Here is a 23,170-nt window from a genome sequence, read left to right as displayed (position 1 = left end):
TCTCAAAGGAGGAGGTATCTGGGACTGAGCATAAAATAGAGTAAGTGGCAAAATGTAACACATCCAGGAGCTTTGTCCCATTTGTCACATATTTGAGACACAACAATAACTTTAGGTAACTTGTCTAGATAATTATATGTTAACCCTTTGAAATCTCATGAATAACCTATAAAATGTGAATTATAAACCCCATTTTACAGATCATAAAATTAAGTCACAAAGAGGTTAAAAACTTTCACTCAATCCATCCACCTCAAACTGACCCCAGGTCTCCTGGATACAAAAGCTACATCTAGTGTTTCTTAAACTATTTAAATAAAGGATCACTTCTCCCCGAGTGTCCATGGGTCAATACTTATTAGGAAAATAGTAAAATGAGAACTACTAACAAAATAAGAAAAACTAAAATACAACAGAATAAATCCATTTTAAAAAATTATTGGAGTCAACACACTTAAAGTTACTTTCTCAAATTGCTATAAAGAGTACAAATGGTTCCCCACAAACACTGTACTTATTTGGACCTGGACTGACAAATAGCTTGCCAGCCAGCACCTTCCCAGGGACTATTAGTATACTTTGAGTAAGAGTGGACTCTGCTTTCTTCCACTTACTTTCTGCTAAGTGACTCATAGTACTCCAGGGCTTTCCCCACTACCTGATGTTCTCAATTAAAGAAACTGTTTTGTCTACAGAGAGGAAATTGGAGCCCTGGTGGCACTGACTCTGGTCCCCATCTCCCACCAAATTTCTATTTCGACAGTTTTTCCTCCAGGTCTCTGGACAAAGCTTCCATCAGGATCTTCAGAAATATATCTTTTGTTAGGAACTGGACCTTCCATTTATGCCACCTTAATGAGATACCTGGCTCCATGAGTCACTTCTGGAGAACAGTCCGAGGAATTTATCTCAAAGGGGCAAGCAGCAACAGCCCTAGGGGATTCTATTAGAGCCTTTCTTTTCCTCCCAGCACACAAAAAGGAGACTCCATCACAGAATGTGTGCAACTATGTTCTTAAATGGAAGAGAGCATTTCATGTTAATATTGTCAGGTAGTCGGTGCACAACTGCTGTAAAAGTAAGTGGAAAATGTCTGCTTTCTAAAATTCTCTTTGAAATTCAGCAACAGCAAATCTGGCTCTAAAAGGTGAGTGCAGTAATCATGGATTTTATTTAAATAATTTAAATTTTTGTTTGTTCAATGAGAAATTAAAAATAAAAGAAACTCAATAACTTTGTTTTGTGACCCCTGAGGAAACTGTGGCCTTAGCAAGGTTTACGCTACAGGGAATAGAGACACAGACATGGAGAATAGACGTGTGGACATAGAGGAGGGAAATTGAGGGTGGGGTGAATTGAGAGAATAGCACTGAAACATATATACTACCATATGTAAAACAGAGAGCTAGTGAAAAGTTGCTGTAGAACACAGGTAGCTCAGATTGGTGCTCTGTGATAACCTAGAGGAGTGAGATGGGGTAGGAAGTGGGAGGAAGGTTCAAGAGGGAGGGGTCATATATATATATGAATGGCTAACTCATAAGGTTGTATGCAAGAAACCAACATAACATTGTAAAGCAACTATCCTCTAGTTTTAAAAAAACTTTTTTTAAGGAAAAATAATATACATACTGCAGAAAGGTCATTCCAGGCACGCAAAGCAGACTTCCTAGAAGATCTCAGAAAAGTGTGGATGGTCTATGGCAGCCAAGCTGCTGCTAAACTTGTTTAACTGCAGCTATGAAAAGGAAACCAGGAAGAAACCACCTGATATTCAAGTTGCATGAGGCTCTTCGCCTTATGACCCCTAATCATCAACAAATATGACCCAATCACTGAAGGAAAGGATTGGGGAGAGTCAGAATCTGAAGCATGAATGGGATGCCACAGAGCTCTAGAAAGATCCCTAGACTGTCAGTGGAGAGGAAGGGAAAGGCAAGAATCAGTTGTCATATTATGCATATGATTATTAATGACATGGTCCAGAACTAAGAAACCATCAGATCCTATACTTCCTGACTTCTTTTGGATTTGTGAAAAATCTCCTGATGTGTTCAAAGAAAACTTATATTCTCATAAAAATTTTACCTAATTGAAAATCTATCCACTCTTCATTTTTACTTAATGAAAAACTCTTAGCTCTGATGTATGACAAAACACCTTTAAATACTTTGCAGCTTTCATTTCTTTTAATCTCACAACAAAGATATTATATGGGGACAATTGTTCCCATTTTACAAATTAAAAAAAAATACTGGGAGTCAGAGAGATTCAAGTGTCATGTACCAGCGAAAATAACTGGCCACTGGGAGGATCTGAAATTTCCATCTCCAGTCTCCATGACTGCTGTCAGCACAGACTGAAGCTCACACTGTGTGCACAGTGAGTGCAGGATTTGCCCCCACTTAACCCTGCTTGAGTCAGAAAGCAAAGAGCACACATGCTGCTCGGTGCTTGGCTCAGTCTTCAACTGAGAGTATGTTCAGAAGCTGAGAGCAGAGCCGTGAGGGTTCCGGAAAGTATGCCACAGGTGGAATGGGCAGCTGACCTATGAATGTTAATTTTGGTAAAGGGAAGGCAGTGGAAGTGTGCTGGATGTATTCAAGTATCATTGCTTTGGTACTGAAAGGAGATGGTTTGTGTCATTAAACCCTGAAAGGAGATGGTTTGTGCCATTAGACTCGTAGAGAGCAATTGAGAAACCAAAAACAGATGTTTTTTTACATAGAATTCATAGAATTAACACCCCTGGCACTAGAGTGATTTAAGTGCACTTAAGGAAGATCAATCAAAAAGCTGGAACATATTCTTTAATGAGCAGTAGGTTCTCAGCTGTTTGTTCAAAATACCTCCATGTTTCAGACATGAGCGATTGTGTGGATTGTGGATTCCACAAACACAGGACAGGAGGAGTGGTCTAATGAAAGGATGAGTTTGGTCTGGAGGAGGCTGAGTTTGAGGTACTCGTGGGATTTCTAACTGGAGACTTCCAAGATAACTGGAACTATAGACCTGGATCTTGGAAGACAGATCTTTCTACAAATAAAGTTTGGAAAGGGGTTTTAGAATAAACATTAGATAAATAAAAGAATATAACTGAGTTCCCAGAGAGTGAGGTTGAATCATTCTTCTTTTGTGTAAAGGGACAAAAGAATCCTGTACAACACCATATTTACAGCTAGGCAGAGGGGGAAATCATTATGAATAAGTGTAACGAATAACCAAAGAACACCAAGAATGTGTAGAATGAAAACATTTTTTTAAATGAATTTTAAAATTTCCCTCAACAGGAACAATTCCCAGAGGACATGAAGTTAGGAAACCACACCAGCGTGACAGAGTTCATCCTTTTGGGGTTAACAGAGGATCCTACACTTTGTGTCATCTTTTTTGTGATATTTCTAGGAATCTATGTTATCACCTTAGTAGGCAATATCAGCATAATTATTCTAATCAGAACCTGTTCCCAGCTTCACACCCCCATGTACCTTTTTCTAAGTCATTTGGCTTTTGTGGACAGTGGGTGTACCACATCCGTCACACCTATGATGCTTATAGGATTCCTGAAACAAGGAGTGACCATCACTGCTGCTGGCTGTGAAGCTCAGCTGTGTTTTGTGGTCATGTTTGGGTCAGCTGAGTGCTTCCTGCTGGCTGCCATGGCCTATGACCGCTATGTGGCCATCTGCTTGCCCCTACTCTACTCCACACACATGTCCCCCAGAGTCTGTGTTCTCTTGATTGGGGTATCCTACCTGGGTGGGTGTGCCAATGCTTGGACATTTACTAGTTGTTTATTGACTCTGTCTTTCTGTGGACCAAATCACATAAATGACTTTTTCTGTGATTTCTCCCCTCTGTTGAAACTTTCCTGCTCAGAAGTCTCCACTATTGAAATTATCCCCTCCATCTCCTCTGGCTCTATCCTTGTGGTCACAGTGTCTGTCATAGCTCTCTCTTACATCTGCATCCTCAACACCATCCTGACGATGCGCTCCACTGAAGGGAGACACAAGGCCTTCTCCACCTGCGCCTCTCACCTCACTGCAGTCACTCTCTACTACGGAACGATTACCTTCATTTATGTGATGCCCAAATCCAGCTACTCAATTGACCAGAACAAAGTGCTGTCTGTGTTCTACACAGTGTTCATCCCCATGTTGAACCCCCTCATCTACAGTCTGAGGAACAGAGACGTAAAGGAGGCCCTGAGAAAGGTAAGTGTCCGAGTATATTCTTAGGATTTGTTCTTAACATTTCTGATGACCTATAAATTTTTGTTTACCAGTATCGCACTTAGAACCTACTAAATACTGCTTTACTGGGTGCTTAAACTGAAATCATAATATTTCTTATTCTCAGTTGTATATACTTATAATCAGCTGGTAGACATCTTGGAATTAGTAATAATGATAACAATTATTTTCACTATTACATATTAACACCTGTAGATGCCTAAGACTTTAATTTATTTAGCAAACAATAATTTCTACTTATAATATGCCCTATTCTAGCACAATGGTATATTAGCTGGCTTATTTCACATAAAAACCATGTAGTCGTTGTTCTATTATTTCTATTTGACAAATAAATTATCTGGTACACAGAGAGGTTAAGTAGATGCCCAGAATGATGCAGCTAGAAAGTTGTACAATCAGTCTCTGAATTCTCACAAAATCTCATGATGCTGATTATTAACAATTTACCTCAATTTTACAGATGAAACTGCTGAGTCTGAGAGATATTCAATAGCTTGTCTTGAGAGATATGGACTCAAGTCTCTGATTCACTTGGAATCAAGTCCTCTGATTCCATGCATTTCTTCGGCACTGTTACTAGTCTATAGAATTTGAATAGGACAAGCAAGCCTAAACCTGTGCTTTTAAATCAGTCTTCTGAACAAACTCTACTACCAAGTTAGTCTAGATTGTAAGGACTCCAAAAACAGGGATGAGAATGGGAAACCTTATGGGTTTATATCTATAGAAATTAAGGTCTAGACACCACAATTACATGATTTGACTGGAAGTCTAACCATATTTAGCTCAGATGGTAGAGAATCTGCCTGTAATGAAGGAGACCTGGGTTCAATCCCTGTGACGGGGAGATCCTCTGGAGAATGGAATCCAACCCACTCCAATATTCTTGCCTGGAGAATCACACGGACAGAGGAGCCTGGCAGCCTACTGTCCATGGACTTGTAAAGAGTTGGACATGACTGAGAGACTAACACTTTCTTCTAACGATATTTAAGGACATGTTACAAATACTCCCATTTGGCGTAATGTAGCTTTCCTTAGCTGTAGAAATTTAAAATGGTATCTTTGAAATCTAAGCATTGCAATTAATATGCTAGCAACATTCATGGTTCCATAACATAGATGTATAAAAATTAATACCCATTGATTAAACTAGAAGTGTTGCCAAAGATTGTGGTAAATGTATTTCTTACATAATAATCTACCCTTATTTACATCATCACCTGAGACTGGAAGGGTGAAGAGGGTTTTTTCTGGAGTTCAGGAGCTCTCAACTCAATGTAAATATTGAGACAACTTTTTAGAGCATCGAAAGCAGGACAGATTATAAAAGTCCTTGACTCAGTGTAATGGGGTGAAACAAGTAAGGATTGGGAAACATAGAAAGAAGCAAATGGGATGTTATTTATAATACATTGCTAAGTTAATTCTTCTAAGTATTGAGGCTTTTGAACTGTGGTATTGGAGAAGACTCTTGAGAGTCCCTTGGACAGCAAGGAGATCATACCGGTCAATCCTAAAGGAAATCAGTCCTGAATATTCGTTGGAAGGACTCACACTGAAGCTGGAGTTCCAATAATTTGGCCACATAATGCAAAGAACTGACTCATTGGAAAAGACCCTGATGCTGGCAAAGATTGAAGGCAAGAGGAGAAGGGGACAACAGAGGATGAGATGGTTGGATGGCATCACTGACTCAATGAACATGAGTTTGAGCAAGTTTAAAAAACTAAAAATAGAGCTACCTTATGACCCTACAATCCCACTCCTGGGTACATATCCAGAGAAAAACATGTTGCTAAAGGATACGTGTATCCCAGTGTTCATTGTAGCACTGTTTACAATAGCCAATACATAGAAGCAATCTAAATGTCCATTGACAGAAGGATGGATAAAGATGTGGTACATATAGACAATGGAATATTACTCAACCTTTAAAATGAAAGAAGTAATACCATTTACAGCAACACTTATGGACCTAGAGATTGTTATATTAAGTGAAATAAGACAGTGAAGAGGAAATATCATATGGCATCCCTTTTGTGTGGAATCTAAAAAGAAATGATACAAATAAACTTATTTACAAAACAGAAACAAACTCACAGACTTAGATAATGAACTTATGGTTGCCAGGGGAATTAGGGGAAGGGATAGAGAGTTTGGAGTGGACATGTACTCACTGCTATATCTAAAATAGATAAATAACAAGGACCTACTGTATAGCACATGGAATTCTGTTCACTGTTGTGGCAGCCTGGAGGGGAGAGGAGTTTGGGGCAGAATGGATACATGTATTAATATATACAAGGCTGAATCCCTTCACCGTTCACCTGAAACTATCACTACGTTGTTAATCGGTTATATCCCAACACAAAATTTCGAGTTTTTAACATTTTTATGGTGGAGTCTTATGGTTTTCTTTATATAATATCATATCATCTGCAAACAGTGACAGTTACACTTCTTCCTTTCTGATTTGGATGCCTTATATTTCTTTTTCTTGCCTAATTACTCTGGGATTCACAATTACTCATAATCCTATCAATATCCACCAATCTGTACTTATATCCATTTTTACCTCCCTTGTATTGGTTATTTAGACTTTCTATTCTTAAAAAAAAATAGCACAATAAGTCCAATACATCACCATAAAAATCAAATATTTAGCATTTTTGGTCCTCTCTGTTGTGTGGTTGGTTTTGTTTCAAGGACCTACAAATGGGTTCCTCTTATTTTTTTTTTTGTTTTTTGTCTGTTTGTTTTGGTCACTGTGTGGCATGCTGGATCTTAGTTCCCTGACCAGAGGTTGAACCGATGCCCCTTGCAATGGAAGTGTGGTGTCTTAACCACTGGACCACCAGGGAAGTCTCTGTGTGTTGATTTTTCATTTAATATCTGCTATTAGTTTTACCATTTTTTCATCCTACAATCCTGGGTTTTATTTTTCAACTAATGAAAATTAACACAAATGTTACTGACTTTAATTTTTTTCTTGTCTAGTATTTCTATTAAAAGTTTCCTTCCAAAAAACTGATATATCTGTAGTACAAGTTTTATAAGTTTTATATGTATGATTCAGTTGTTTTCTAATTTTCATTTGATTTTTTCTTTAATTGAGGGGTTCTTTAATGGTGTGCTAATTCATTTCCAAATATATGAGTGATTTCTAGTTGTCTTTTATTATTGATTTCTAGCTTTATTGCATTACATTTAGAGAGTGTTATTGAAAGCTATTAAAATAAATTGAGTCTTGCTTTATTTCCTAATTTCTGCTCAATTAAATATACTGGTAGCATATAGAATTGTGCTCAATATGTTATGTGGTGACCTGAATGGGAGGAGAGTTTGGGGGAGAATGGATACATGGGGATGTTTGGCTGAGTCCCTTAGCTGCTCACCTGAAACTATCACATTGCTTGTTAATTGGCTATACTCCAACACACAAAAAAAGTTTTAAAAAATATATACTGGTTCTTGATTAATGCTCTGTTTCCATTTCTAGGAAGATGGTTAAAAGTGTTAGCTTAAAAATCTGATGTACACATTTCCTCATAATTGAGAAGAATTACATGACTGTAGCTCCATTTTCTAACAGGAAATGACGCTGTTATTCCTATTACCCTTCCTGTAGCTAACTTACATTGCATTTGAAAGAGTAGTGGCTGAAAATAACAGTAAAGATAGACTAATGATCTAAATAGAGAGACATAGAACAGCCACAACATGCAGCCTCCTCTGCCTTCAGCAGATCATATCACAGACATCCATAGAAAATCAGTTATATTAACTCAGAATTCATAACTGTCCTCTGAATAGATGCATAAGAAAAAAGTACCAACTCTACTAATCAGAGCCATTTAGCTGGAGGCAGAAATCCTAGCACCACAAAGGACAGACGCAGTTAGTCTCATAGACAGATATTCAGTCTGTATGACTATATGACAGGCAATGATAGATAAGGGTTTCAACCAGCTCCTCACTGAGAAGGAATCTGGGCCAGTAATCAGAAAGTAAAGTCGCTCAGTCATGTCCGACTCTTTGTGACTCTGTGGACTGTAGCCTACCAGGCTCCTCTGTCCATGGGATTCTCCAGGCAAGAATACTGGAGTGGATTGCCATTTCTTCCCTCAGTAATCAGAACCAAATGCTTATACTTGATTGTTTTTAAAATTTGGCTGTGCATAATAAAGGGCCTGCCATCCTCATTTCTATGTATGCATTGAAACTGTCCCTGGACAAAATTCTCCAAAAACAGAGCCTTTGCCAGCAATTGTATGCAAGTTATTTGGTGAGGAATAATCTCAAAGAAAAACTGTAAGGAGGAGAGAAGCAGGATAGGTAAAGGAATTTTCACACAGAACAGACTTCAGAACAAGGTGTAGAATTTAATCAGGAGATGGTGTATTGAGTGGCTTGCCACAATTTTGAGGTTATGAGAGCAGATATTGGAGATAAGACTTGATAGTACATTAGGCGGAAGGTGGTAGGGAAGACTCTGAAAGCCAAAGCGGATGATAAAGGCAAACAGGAGCAATTTGTGGATATCACAATTGGCAATCCATAACTGAGGATTTTCTTTTCCAACAAGGTCTTTCCCAGCAGAGCTGCCTCATTAGAAAGTGCTCATACTGTGTTCATTCTCTTCTACTCTCTTTTTTTGAATGTTCCCCCAGCAATAGCTTCTCATGCCATGCCATTCCCTTGCCCTGTGTATTGGGAAGAGGAAACCTGAGAGATGGCAAACTTTCAGAATTATAATATAAACAATATTGTGTAGGAAGCAAAATATCCCTGAGGGAATCATCTACATCCCAAGATTTTTTCTTTTTTTAAAGTTGAGTTTCCATCACTTCAATTGTTATTCAGAATCGTAAGTGCAAACATCATTAAAAAATTCTCTATGGTATGTCAGGATTTAAAAAACATTTTTGACAATATCACATGAGATAACAGATCGACAGAACACAAGATGCCTGGTAGCTAAAGCTGCTGCTGCTGCTAAGTCGCTTCAGTCGTGTCCGACTCTGTGCGACCCCATAGACGACAGCCCACCAGGCTCCCCCGTCCCTGGGATTCTCCAAGCAAGAACACTGGAGTGGGTTGCCATTTCCTTATCTAAAGCAGTAGTCTCAAAATAATGGTCTCTGATGGCCTGAGGAATCTCTTTAAAATCTTTTTTAAGGAGTGGAGAATACAACCTTTATGTTATAGGGACTCTAATGTCAGAGGGAATACTCACAGACATTCAAAGGAAAAAAGCAGCCTTAAAACTTCCCCCTGAATTATGGAATACATGAAATCACAAGAACTGCAGAAAGCCACACCTGAATTGTGAGACTGTCAGTTCTTCCTTCAGTTTAATAAACTCATAATTTTAAGGGGCTAGAAGGTGATTATCCTGCTGTGAAAGGTGGGAATTTAAGAGCTTTTGCTCTTTAAAATTATTGTATATCTTCTAATTTTTATTCTATTGAAGAAGAAAAGTTAAAATTTTGCATAATCTCCTTCTCTTTCTGCCTCTGTAACTCAGCTTGCCCCTTGCAAAGTCTAGGTCACATAGGTCACGTAGTCTCAGAAAGTGGGGACTTGCAATACTAGGGACTGGAGTTTATCTCACTCACCCTTGTCCTGCTCTTTGCAATCGTCTGGCCCCTGCAAACTTGCTTGATCATGCCTGTCTGTGCAAAGGTCAAGCATCCCCTTCCCATCTTGACTGCTGTTCGCGTGCACGCGAAACTCCTTAGTTTAAACCAGCCTATTAAAAACTAGTGTTACCCACTATAGTCTGTCTATAAAAACTCTGTAATCCCTTTGTTCGGGGCTCAGAGCTTGGAGTGTTAACTCCTCTGGGCCCGCCGGTGTAATAAACCTGAGTTCTCCAACTCTCCGAATGTGGTGCTTGGTTTCTTGAGTACTGGTTTCTGCGACACTGTATCTTCTAATATTCTATATCTTCTAATAATCAAGTACCCATTTGGTATTAACAGCCTGTTACATTAAAGAAACTATAAGCACAGATAAGCTGGAAATTTACAGTGTTGAAATTTACAGTGTTTACAACTCCCTGGAAAATTACAGGGAATTTTCAATTCCCTCCTCCTGGTAGAGATAGAACCCAGAAAACTGCATGGGGGAAGCTTTCAAGAACAGAAAAGAGAATAGAATGGTAAACTCAAGGCAAAAGCCAGGTGAATACAGAGGGTAAGACTTGGTTAAACAGAAAAAAACATGTTATCAGCATATTTGAAAATAAAAGCATGATAAAAGTCAAAAGTTCTCAACCAAAATTAATACAGATTATGCAGGGTACCTAACCTTCATTCTGCAGACATTTCCCCTTGGAGAGGCTTGCAAAAAACTTGTAACGAATATGGGTGGAGATGCACTGTTTGCATAAAGCTTCCCTAGCCGTTCTTGCTATGCCCCTTGGTGATGACCACTTATAGAGGTCAATTGTAATTTCATACTACAGTAAATGGGATCATGTATAGAATTCAGAAATGGTAGTTTCTTTCTCCTAGATTTTAAACAACCATAGCTGGAGTTTTGAGAAGTGGTTATAAATTAAGTTCAGCAAGAATGCAGAAAGCATCTATACATGCGTTCATGATGCTACGTGATAGTATTCTTAAAACCACTTAGAGAGAAACCAACTATCTTTAGTACTAAGTAGAGCAAGTGGTGTATTGAAGAGGGGTTAATAAATGCACCGAAGTATAAGCATGGAGGCTTTCTGGAGAACATGGTTGTTCCCTGACCCACACTGCCCCCAACCCCCGCCCCGGCCCCGTAGCCTCTGAACTAACCTTAGTGAAAATTCTACTATCACTAGGCTCTAGATGCAGTTGGGGCATACAAAATTTTAAAATAACTCTCTGCTCTGTCTAAGCATACATGCACAAACCCCAAAGAGCAAAAACCTAACCTCTTCACAATAAACTGATGAGAATCTAGAAGAAGAAATGACTAACACACTTAGGAAGGTTTGAGGAGAATTTCAAGGGAAGTGACATTTTAACTGTCTTTCCAAGAATGCTCTTTTAGCAGTCAGAAAAGGGCAGGAAGAACACTATAAGAAAACATGTGCATAGTAGAAGAGTCATGAAGCATATACAATTTTTTTTTTTTAAACAGTGGGATGGTCCCCATGTAGGAGAGGTTGGAGGCAGATGAGGTGAGGGCATTTGCACTGAGGCAAGCCTAAAAATCAATTAGCCACACAAGTAAGTGACTCTCTAGGTTCTCACTGCCTCTCTGTGTTTATGAACTACATGTGCACTCACCAGCTGTATCACTTCTGGTAAATTAAGTAACTCTCTAAGGCCATAGTTTCTTTACTACAAACATCATAATAGCAGCACTTATCTCTTAGGATAGCCATGAGGATATATGAGATAGTATAGCTGAAGCATGCAATGAGGTTTAGAAGTTATTAGTATTACCTAGTTGGTAAGCAGAAGATACCTAAAAATCTAAAATGTGATGTACAGTGATTACAGATTGAACATAGAAAAGCTGGTAAGAGGTGAAGGACCAGGAGAGGGAAAGAATAGAGGCTGTGGCAAAAATCCACTTGAGTGATGGAGTAGAAAGCAGGAGACATTTTTTAGTTAGGCTCCTGGAATCTAGGAAATGTGGACAACAAGAGAGGATGAAATATCAAAGTAATTCAAGCTAGTTTCTGAAAAATGAGTAAAAGTCTAATAGAAGTAAAACAGAAGAGGGAAGACTGAGGCAGAGGGGACACCACGTGCAAAGACACAGCAGCATGAAGGATCGTGATGTGTTTGGAAAATAGAGGGCATTGCTGTCTGGTTTGAGTGTAGGGTACGCAGAGGGATGTGGTGGAAACAGCCAGGAGTGGTATCTAGGGATCCATTTGTGATGAGCATCAGATATCATACTGGGGTGTTTGGCTTTCCTCTTATGTGTGTATCTATTCACTATTTTTGATACCATTAGTGCCTTAATATATCCTCTGTTTAGAAATTGAATATCTGGTCATGATGCAGTGGATAAAAATGCAACAAATTTGTGACTAATGGAAAACTACCTAGGTATCATATTTACCCTATTGGATAGTTCCAGGACAAGAGCAGAGAGAGTGAAAACAAACAGCAACAACAGAAAGGTGATGGCAAAAGGACACCTGGAATTTTGGCAATGAATTTAAGTGCAGAAATATCAGAAAAAAACCAAAACCGGGGTCTGATGGTAGCTCCTGATGTTTGCAAGTAACTCAATCAGGAAGTACAGGAGGAAACTCTGACATGTGGGGGAAATATGACCAATTCTGTTCTGAAAATCTTACATTCAATACATAAAGGACATTTTGGCCTGGAAATGTGTCAAAGGAAATGGAAGCTTCCTATACGGTAGAAGTGAGAATTAGAGAGTCACACAAGGTAAGTGATAGTTAAAGCAATAAAGGAAAAATGTTTCCTTTAGAGGTAAATAGACAAAAACCTTCAGAGGAGAGTGGAAGGGTCTCAAAGACAAGCCATTTGGGTCTAGAAAGATTGCTTGGGTAGATGAGTTTCCCATCTTAGGGTCTTTGAATTGGTTGTGAACCATGCGGTTAATGCTCTCGAGGGCTTCCTTGACTCCACAAACGAAAGTAGCCATTCAGTTTTTCATCATAGAAATCCTATGTGTTTGGTTACATTTTGTGTCTCATGTGTGTAAATTGCCTGGCCCATCATAAGCATGTAGTCAATATGTGTTGAATAAATTCACAACTTCCATAATCACTTAACCACTCTAAAACTCACTTTATGTTTATAAAATCAAAATAGACATTCCAAGCTCCCAGACTTGTAAGGACTATGCGAAGCAGCTCTGTCTAGCCTCAGCATATTGTTTGACATATTATGGGTATTAAGTGGGTGCTGGTTACCTGTCCTGACTCCTCTTGTATTCTTTGCCCATAGCTACAGTGCAAAAAAAAAAAGTAACTCTTCAAATGTGTTAGTCTTACAGAATAATTTCCAGTTAGTGTTTCTCTATTTCTCTTGCACACTCCTTCATTTTCCACCACCAATTCCTCCCTTTTTTTCTTCTCCTTCCCCTTCAACAATGACTGAAGTTAAAATCAAAATTCTACAGAGTGTTTTCATGTCTGTCTTCACCTCTTATGAGAGCAAATGTTTAATGAAAAACTGAAATAGAAATATTATTTACAAAGTTGATCTGAGGAATTTGAGTCTATTCCATTCAGGTCTTCACTTCAAAGCAAACCACTTTGCTAGAAAATGTCCTGGAGGTTTTGCTTAAAAAGCCAAAATTTGATTAGAACATTATGATCAGAATATGCCACTCTGAGACATTGCCTTCAAAATCATTTTGACTCCAAGCTAGTGCATTAATATTTCATTAGGCATCTGGAAAAAAACCTTCAATTAGAAATTATTAAGAACTTAAAGTTACTGATATATATTTGATATATATTAAGAACTAATGATATTTTAAATCTCAAGTTTTAAATATTACCATGAATGGAAACCCAATAGAAGTTACAATATGTTAAATTCATTTATGTGGTTAGGTCATTGTCACAATCATTACTTTCAGAGCTACTGCATGGTGAAACTGATGGGAGAGGATTTCATTGAAGGAAAACTCAAAGTTCTTTTGGAAAATTTTCACTTATCTCCATATTTTTTTTTAAAGTTATATTTTAAGTGATTTAAATGATTGAATTATTCGTTCAGCAGTGATAGTTTATGAAGCACTCCTGAGTGCCAGGTTACCATTATATCTGACAGAGCATTTGCAAAATGTAGCATTACAAAATCCTGTGGGTGCGAACAAAATAATTTTACTATATTTCCCTCTTACTTGCAGATACATTTTAGAAAAGAGAGATAAGAATGCTTTTGTGAGTATAATCCGAGAAGACATTTGGGCTCACTCTGTCATTTATCCAGATTCCCACACTAGAATCATTCTCACTGTTCTAATTCCTGAACTTGACCTCAGTCAACTGGATTTAGCATCACATTCTCAGACTCTCCCACAAAGAGGTGCACTGAAGCTCAGGTCCCTCACCTTGATTGAAGTCTAGGTGACATTGGTATATAAGGATAGTTTATACTCATCTCAGAGTTTTCATTTCAATAACCTTGTACCTTTGGAGGAAAGCTGCTGTGTGCACCAGGAGGATGGGTGATCATACCAAGCTGAGCACATTCCTTCCGTGGGGAATTTCCAGTTTCTCAGACATGCAAAATCTCCTCTTTGTGATAACTTTCTTCTCCCATATGACCATCCTAGCTGCAAATGCATCCATAATGGTGGCCATAAAGCTCAATCACAACCTTTAAACCCCCATGTATTTTTTTTCTCTGTGGTCTCTCATTTTCAGAAACCTGTACCACTTACACATACACAATGGAATATTACTCGGCTATAAAAAATAATGCATTTGAGTCAATTCTAATGAGGTGGATGAACCTAGAGCTTATTATACAGAATAAAGTCAGAACAAAAGGCAGACATTATCTATTAAAGCATATATATGGAATCTATAAAGATAGTACTGATGATCCTATGTGCAGAGCAGCAAAGGAGACACAGACATAAAGGATGGACTTTTGGACACAGTAGGGGAAGGAGAGGGTGGGATGATTTGAGAGAATAGCACTGAAATATACACATTACCATGTATAAAATAGATAGCCAGTGGGAGTTTGATGTATGACGCAGGGAGCCCAAAGTCAGTGCTCTGTGACGACCTAGAGGGATGGAGTGGGGAGGGAGGGGACGCATGTGTACCTATGGCCAGTTCATGTTGCTTTATGGCAAAAACCATCACAATATTGTAAAGTAATTACCCTCCAGTTAAAAAAAGTTTTTAAAGAAACCTGTATCACTACGGTAATCATCCCCTATATGTTGGTGGGCTTGCTATCAGACAGCAAGTCCATTTCTCTTCCTGAGTGTGCCACACCGAAGTTCTTCCTGCCAGGCAATAACTGCTTCCTCATGGCTGCCATGCCTACGACTGGTACACTGCTATTCACAGCCCATTCCACTACTCCATCTTCATGACCAATAAGATCTACTTTCAACTGATGTTGGCAGATGGGGTAGTGGTTAGGTTCCTGGTTTCTGTGTGCATCGTCACCGTTGTATTCAACTTGTCTTTCTGTGACTCCAACACAATCCAGCACTTCTTTTGCGACGTCTTGCCTAAGGTCTGCCTTGCTTGTGACTATACTCTCTCGTGAAATGGCTATTTTTGTGCTCTCTGACTTTGTGTTGGTGGGCAGTTTTATTTTAATTATAATTTCCTACGTCTTCATTGGGTTCGTAGTCATGAAGATGCCTTCTGCCAAGGGGAGGTATAAGGCCTTCTCAACTTGCTTCTCACTGTGGTGTGCATACACTATGGATTTTCTGGCTTTGTCTATTTGAGGCCAAGGACAGTGACTCCGTCTGTGAAGATATGCTGATGGCATATACAGTACTGACACTTCTGCTTAATCCCATTGTTTCCTTTTAACTTCAGTGATTATGTTTTTCAGATCTAGAAATTTCCCTTGGTTATATTTTATATTTCTTTGCTGAAATTTTTTTTAACAAAGAAATAAAATTTCAATGATTGCTTGTTGAAGCTTTGTTTACTGCTGCCTTAAAATCCTTGTCAGAAAAAAAAAAAAAAAAAATCCTTGTCAGATCATTTCAGCATCCTTTTCATTTTGATGTAGGCATAAATTACCTTTCCTCATCAAACTGTGATTTTTTTAGTTCTTGGTGTGACAGTGACTTTTATTGTAACAGAGACATTTAGGATATCATATTAAGAGACTCTGGGCCAGATTCAATCTTTTTTAGGAGGATGTCCCTCATCACAGCAACTACTAGGGTGTGCGTGTATGTGTGTGTGTGACTTCAGCTTCCTGCTGAGCACACAGCTCTGGCAAAAAATGGAGTGCTGACTCCCACTGCCTCCTTGTAGTTGAGTGAGAGACAAGTTCAGCTTTTCCCACTGCCCTGTTGTCTCCTTCCCCATTGTAGGGTAACACCCCACTGCCTTGCACACCTCCTCTCTTCCAAGTAAGGTCAGTTCCTCACTGGACCCCCTGCCACTAGGGAAGGGAGGATGTGGAGAGCAGGTTCACACTACTCTGTTGTTGAAGGTAGTGGTAGAACTCAGATCCCCATTGGGCCCTCACTTACAAGGCTGGGGTCATCATTATAGGGAAGTAGAGTACCAACTAGTACCCCCTCACATTCCCTCATTGTCTCGTTGCTGCCAAATGACCAGGGGAGGTTCATTTCCCTGTTGGAACCCCCATGACAATACCCCAGCAGACGAATCAAAGGTTGGGGAGGGGGGTACTTGACCCTGGTGAATCCTGCAGGTAGGAGACAGGTATGGTTTTCCACTCTTGCTTGTCTGCAGTGGGGCAGGTATTGCCAAAAGGTTTTCTATTCTGTTAGGTCACCCTTTCCCCAGTTCCTTGGCTAGAAGGAACAGACTTATCTTTGAACTCTTTTGTCTTTTTGTGTCTCTTGGTGGTTCTGGGTTGGAGGCTTGTGCAGCATCCTGTCCAGGATATATGGAAGCAATAAGAAAGCACAGGAACTCAGGCCTATAGGATTTCCTCAAGTGTAAAGTCCCTACGAGTCTGCCTTCTTCTCCATCTTATATACAATCTTCCTAAGCTTGTTTGTTATTTTATCTAGGGATGTTTTTAATAAGAGGGAGAACCTAAAGGGTATAGAGCAACTTCATCTTCTATGAAATGAGAAGTCTATGCCTTCAAATATTTAACAATATTTTTCTAGCTTATTGATTTTGTGACAGAAATTTGGTCTAATACAAGTTTGCCTGACATATCCAGATGTAGAAGTCTGCATACTTTGAACAGAAAGGAATGAAATGTGTCACAAATGAAAGTCCCTCTAGTGGTAAAGTATTTTCAAAGAGCCCCTCATTCTGCCTGACCACAGAGAGTATGTACCTTAAAAGAAATCAGAGTATTAAGAGGATATTTGTAACCCTGAACTTTTGCTTAACTTTATGTGTCTCAGTTACATCTTCAGAAAAGGATGAATTAAAAAACACCTTTTGGGGTTATTCTGAGGATTAATTGGGTCACTGTTTGTAAATTACTAAGAACTGTAACTGGAAGGTAATGAACAAACTCCTATTGTTAGCTCCTTTGCTAACATTCTTGTTATTGCTATGTTAACATTTGTCTTGTACAAGTTCTAACTCTCCTCTGTGTCTCCAACCATGCCAAGACAAAATCGAGACACTACTCAGCAGAGTGATTACATAGCTTTTACTAAGACAGGCTGAAATGATAGTTGCCACTCTGTGTTAAACAGTGTCAAGGCACTGGTATGATCGCGGTGAGCATGGGTTTGTGTAAAGGCCAATTATAGGTATAGCAGGATCTGACATAAACATTCAGTCAATTTGTATCAGGGTGACGTTCAACAGATTCAAAGGCTGCCAAGTCAGTGGTTCATGCTAGAGCAAAAACTTCATTCATCCATTCATTTATTAATGTTTTATTCATACATTTTAAATATACATTTATGCTTACTATGTTCCAGAAATCATGTAAGAACAGACACAGAGGAAAAGCAAGACATTAAAGGTGTCTGTATGAGGAGTCCAGCATTTTGGAGAAAACAAATACTGAATCTGTAGCTGCAAGTGCCCTGGATATTCTTAAAAATATGCAGGGTGCTTCAGAGAGGTAACAGGTGTATTTAATTTGGTCTGAAGCCTGAGGAGGGTTTCCAGGAGGACGAGAAACATTTAAGTGGATACGTGTGGCCTAAGTAGATGTTACCCAGGTGAGGGGGAAAATGCATTCAAGTAGAGTTACTGCACGTGAGAGGGTCCTATGGTGGCAAAGAATGTAGACATATTTATGGTTTTTAAAAGAAGACCAATAATACATAGAGTCTGAGAGTCTGGGGAGTGCAGGAGAAGTGTTGAGAGAGAGAAATGTAACAGGGGCCACATTCAGGACTTCATAAGACATGTTAAGAATTGTTGCCTTTACTTAAAGTCTTTGGGGGATATTAACAAAGGAATTAACCTGTTAGATTTATGCCATGGTTGGTATATGGAGAATGAGTAGTAAGATAATAAGAGAGGGGAAAGGAGCGATGGTTAGAGTTCTATTAGCTGGGATTATCCAGAGAAAACAGAGTCACTGTGATGATGGTCGTGGTGCTAGTTGTTTTAAAGGAACTGGCTCACACATTTATGGGAGCTGACAATTCCAAAATGCAAGGGACAGTGCAGGAAACTGGAAATTCCAGAAAGTTGATGTCACAGTCTTGAATCCAGAGGCAGCCTGGAGACAGAATCCCTCTTTTTAAGAGGACTTAAGTTTTTTCACCTAAGGTTTTCAAATGACTGGATGAAGGCCACCCACATTTTGGACAGTAATCTGCTTTATTCAAAGTCTAAATATTAATCATATCTAAAAATTACCTTCCCAGCAACATCTAGACTCATGTTTGAACAACTGGTCACTGTAGCCTAGCAAAACTGACACATAAAACTAGGCTGTGCATTTGACCACAAACAAGTCACTTAAATAGCTTGTTTATCACCCCCTAGGAATTCAGGAACCCTGCTTATTTCCACAGAGAAATCACCTGTTTTTGATCTGGCAGAATTCACAGCAGGTTTGGTCAGGGGTATCTACTCTGTTCTTTATGAAGTCTCCTATAACTAGGCTGGAGTCAGACTTAAGAACACAAAACAGATTTTGGGGGGGTCCAAAAAGACCATCACCGACAGATATCCATGCAAAAAGAATGTCTCTAATAATTTCACTGTCTGGTTCCACTTGGTTGTCTCCTCTCAGAATATACTCAGTCATAACTATAACTATCGTACTCATTCCAGGACAAGCTACTTTTGAAATGGACCCAGTCTTAAAGGTTTGACAGTCCAATAGCCTTCCTTGACTTGTACCAGAATACAACTTTTGAAAAGATATGAATAAAACTTAAAAGAATTTTCAAAGGATTATTTTTCATGTTAACCAGTTTGGGTTACTAATTAAGAATTAAATTTCAGTTTATTTAAGGGCCTCTAGTTTACTCTCTGATATGGGAAAAATCTAGCCCTGACATTTACTAAGAGCCTTCACATTAGCTAATAACACATAGACCAATATATTTTGACCACAGACACCCTTTGTTCTTTAGTTATTATTTTATGGTACATTATTATATCAAATACTAAAAGAAAGAACAAATTAAGAACACACATTTCTAGCAAGCTCTCTCTTTACCCCCAAGCTGAGTTGCTGGCACAGCAGGAACTGTGGTCTGAAGTGCTAGGTACAAGGTCTCTGCACTGTAAGTAAGTGAAGATAGGCTAAGCACAGAGGAAAACAAAACAGTCTTCATCACACAGGAGAAGATGACTTCAAAGGTCATTTTGACCTTAGGGAGACCAGCAGGACAGCAAAGTAAAAGGACCCTGAGCTCACTTCCATCTCAGGAGCACACCAAAATCACAACTATCTGCACAACAACCATCAGTGAAAAAGACTAGAACCTACCAGAGAAGATCTTCTACAACTAAATACATCAATATAAAGAAAGCACCAAAACAGGTAACAAGGGCAAACTCAAAATATAATCAAACACCATCACCCCCCAAGCTGAGCAACGACCCACAAACTGGAGAATAATTATATTGCAGAGGTTCTCCCACAGGAGCGAGAGTTCTGAGCCCCAGCTTAGGGGTCCAGCACCAGAAACATGAGCCCCCAGAGCATTTGGTTTTCAAGGTCAACGGGGTTTAATTGCAGGAGCCCCTCACGGCTAGGGAAACAGAGACTCCACTCAGAGTGCCCACAAAATTCCACAGGCACTGGGACCCCAGTCAAGAGCAATAACTGTAAGAGCCTGGACCAGACCTACCTGCAGATCCTGGAGAGTCTCCTGGAGGGGGTGGGGGCAGCTACAGCTCGCCCTGGGGACAAAGACACTGGCAGCAGCCACTCCTGGGAGCAGAGTCTACCATGTAGATGCTGGTGCTGGTAGAGGCTGATGCTGGCAAGCACCATCTTGGAAATTTTCCTCCAGCTCATTAGCCCAACAGCCTACAGATGCTGAGACACCTGAGTACAAGCAACTAGCTGGGTGGAGACACAGCCCCAGCCTTCTGCAGACAGGCTGCTTAAAGACTAAAGAGCCCGCAGCTGCCTCTAGATGCAGCCCAGGACACAGCTCCACTCACCAGTGGGCAGACACTAGCCCCTCCCACAAGAAAGTCCTGATAAGCCTCTAGACTAGCCTCACCCATGGGGACAGACACAAGAATGTAGACCAGATCCTGACCTGGGACAAGCTGGGCCATGGCCCTGCTCACTAGCAGACCAATGCAACCTTCAGGACTCCCAAATCCCCCTACCAATGATTTGAAATCAGATCCAGGACCCCTGGACCCTGGAGTGTGGCTGCCAGAAGACCAGCACTAACCCAGGGCCTGGCTTCACCCCCCAGCAGGTGGACAACAGTCCCAGAGTCTTCAGGACCTTGGATCCACCCACCAGTGAGCTATTGCTAGCCCTGGCGTCCCATTGGGTTCCACAACCAGCCACTTCGTGACCAGGCCCTGCTAAACAGCAGCCAGCAGCCTCCATACAAGGCTGAACCTGGCAGCCAACCAGACTACTGGCATAGTCAGCCCACCACAACAGAAGGACCCACACAACCCTCTTAGGGGGATTCCTAGAGCATATAGCTTGGGGAATGAGAGGAGAGTTTACTGCTGGGATGTGTAGGATGCCTCCTACAGAGGGCCAGTTCTCCAAGGTTCAACCACAGATATGGGCTTCCCAGGAGGCACTAGTGATAAAGAACCTGCCTGCCAATGCAGGAGACCTAAGAGACATGAGTTCGACCCCTGAGTCGGGAAGATCCCCTGGAGGAGGGCATGACAACCCACTCTGGTCCCATGGGAAAATCCCATGGACAGAGAAGCCTGGCAGACTATAGTCCATAGGGTTGCATAGAGTCGAACACGACTGAAGGAACTTAGCATACACACACGTACTACAGATATAAAAACATAAATAGCAGCTTAAAGTGAGGCAGCAGAGGAATATGTTTCAGATGAAAGAACAAGATAAAACTGCAGAAGAAGTGATGTGAAGATAGGCAATTTACCCAAAAAAGAGTTCAGAGTAATGATCCTAAGAATGATCAAAGAACTTAGGAGGAGAATGGACGCACAGAGCAGGAAGTGAGTTTTTTAACAAAGCTCTCTCTTCAGAGCCCCCTTAATCTCATTGTTCCTGAGGCTGTAGATGAGGGGGTTCAGCATGGGGATCACCACCATGTAGAACACAGACACCACCTTGTTCTGGTCAGTTGAGTAGCTGGACTTGGGCATCACATAAATGAATGTGATGGTCCCATAGAACAGAGTGACTGCTGTGAGGTGGGACGTGCAGGTGGAGAAGGCTTTGTGGCGCCCCTCGGTGGAGTGCATCCTAAGGATGGTGATGAGGATGTAGAGGTAGGATACAGCTATGACGGTCACCGTGACCACAATGATGGAGCCAGCTGTAAATGAGGGGACAGCTGCAGGGATACTGATGTCAGAACAGGAGAGTTCAACCAAAGGAGCAAAATCACAGAAAAAATGATTAACTCGGTTTGGTCCACAGAAGAGTAAAAAATAGAAGCAAATAGTAAAAGAGCAAGCATTGAGAAAACCAGCTACATAAGCCACTGTGAGTAACTGAACATAAATTTGTGTGGACATTTTGGTGGAGTATAGCAGTGGGCTGCAGATTGCCACAAAGCGATCATATGCCATGGCAGCCAAAAGGAAGCACTCAGATGACCCAAAGAAAACAACGGAACCAAGCTGGATGGCACATCCAGGATAGGAGATGGTATTTGTCTCCACCAGGAAGTTTACAAGCATATTGGGTGTAACAGAAGATGAATAGCCTATGTCAGCAAAGGCCAAGTGGCTCAAAAAAAAATACATGGGATGATGGAGTTGAGAAGAGATTCTGGTAAGAATGATTGTGCTGAGATTCCCATATATGGTCACCAGGTAGATACAGAAGATGATCATGAAGAGGATGATTCGAAGGACTGGATCATTTGTTAAGCCCAGTAAAATGAACCCTGTCATCGCAGTATCGTTCCTTTGCCCCAGGGAATCCATGAGATAAGGTAGCTCCTATTGTAATGAACCTGTGATGAAACATTACATTAAAGAAATTTTTTATTGAATGGTTTCCTTGTTCTTAATACACACAGAAGTTATTATCAAAATAAACAAATTATTCAAGATGGTTTTGGACTAATTTTTTTACCTTAGAGTGAAAAAAATATATTCTTTTATTTTTATATAAATTTTAGAGTAGAAAAGTTTATTTATTTATATAATGAATATTCTATATGCTAAACATTGTTTTCAGCAGTAACACTGGAAAACCTGCTTCAAATAATGTGTATCTTTTTCTCTTTATATAATATAATAGTTAACATTTATTGAATATTTACAAAATGGCAGGCCTTGGGTTAATAATTTTCTATGTAGTTCTATTTTAATTTATATAAAATAATAGTATGTATTTTTATCTCATGTATAGATAATGAAACTGACTTTGACAATATAACAGCTAAGTTTGCACAGCAAGTGGTAAAATCAAGATGTGACTCTCATCTTGGTAGTTTGAATCCGGTCCATTCCTTCAGTAACTATATAGTATGCTATAAATGAAATTAAAGAATAGTTACTATGAAGTCAAGTCTCTTGGATATGGGTGGATAGCAAATTACTTTCCTACTTTCAGAAAAGTAAAGTATAAATGAGATACCTAGTTAATTACAAAGTTTACAATTTCTCTCAATAATACAAGATCACGTTTTTAAAAGGAGAAATACAATTTTCT

General features: G+C 39.7%; 2 protein-coding genes and 1 pseudogene across 2 annotated transcripts; 2 read left to right on the top strand and 1 right to left on the bottom strand.

Moving 5' to 3' along the window:
* The first annotated feature begins 3,308 nt into the window (after window positions 1-3,308).
* Window positions 3,309-4,241, top strand: LOC145527102 (olfactory receptor 5P1-like). Its single transcript, XM_081544537.1, has one exon. It carries the CDS (start codon window positions 3,309-3,311, stop codon window positions 4,239-4,241), a length of 933 nt encoding a protein of 310 aa, XP_081400663.1.
* An 8,375-nt stretch (window positions 4,242-12,616) lies between these two features.
* On the top strand, window positions 12,617-15,762 carry LOC145525253 (olfactory receptor 10Z1-like; annotated as a pseudogene).
* Window positions 15,763-21,507: 5,745 nt separating this feature from the next.
* On the bottom strand, window positions 21,508-22,438 carry LOC145527169 (olfactory receptor 5P6). Its single transcript, XM_081544704.1, has one exon. It carries the CDS (start codon window positions 22,435-22,437, stop codon window positions 21,508-21,510), a length of 930 nt encoding a protein of 309 aa, XP_081400830.1. The 5' UTR covers window position 22,438.
* Window positions 22,439-23,170: the final 732 nt, after the last annotated feature.

The sequence above is a fragment of the Giraffa tippelskirchi genome, chromosome 11 (assembly GCF_054371585.1).
Source record: "Giraffa tippelskirchi isolate mGirTip1 chromosome 11, T2T-mGirTip1v1.2.pri, whole genome shotgun sequence".
NCBI lineage: Eukaryota > Metazoa > Chordata > Mammalia > Artiodactyla > Giraffidae > Giraffa > Giraffa tippelskirchi.
The sequence above is the reverse complement of the archived record's forward strand: the minus strand, read 5'-3'. Positions and strand labels throughout refer to the sequence as shown.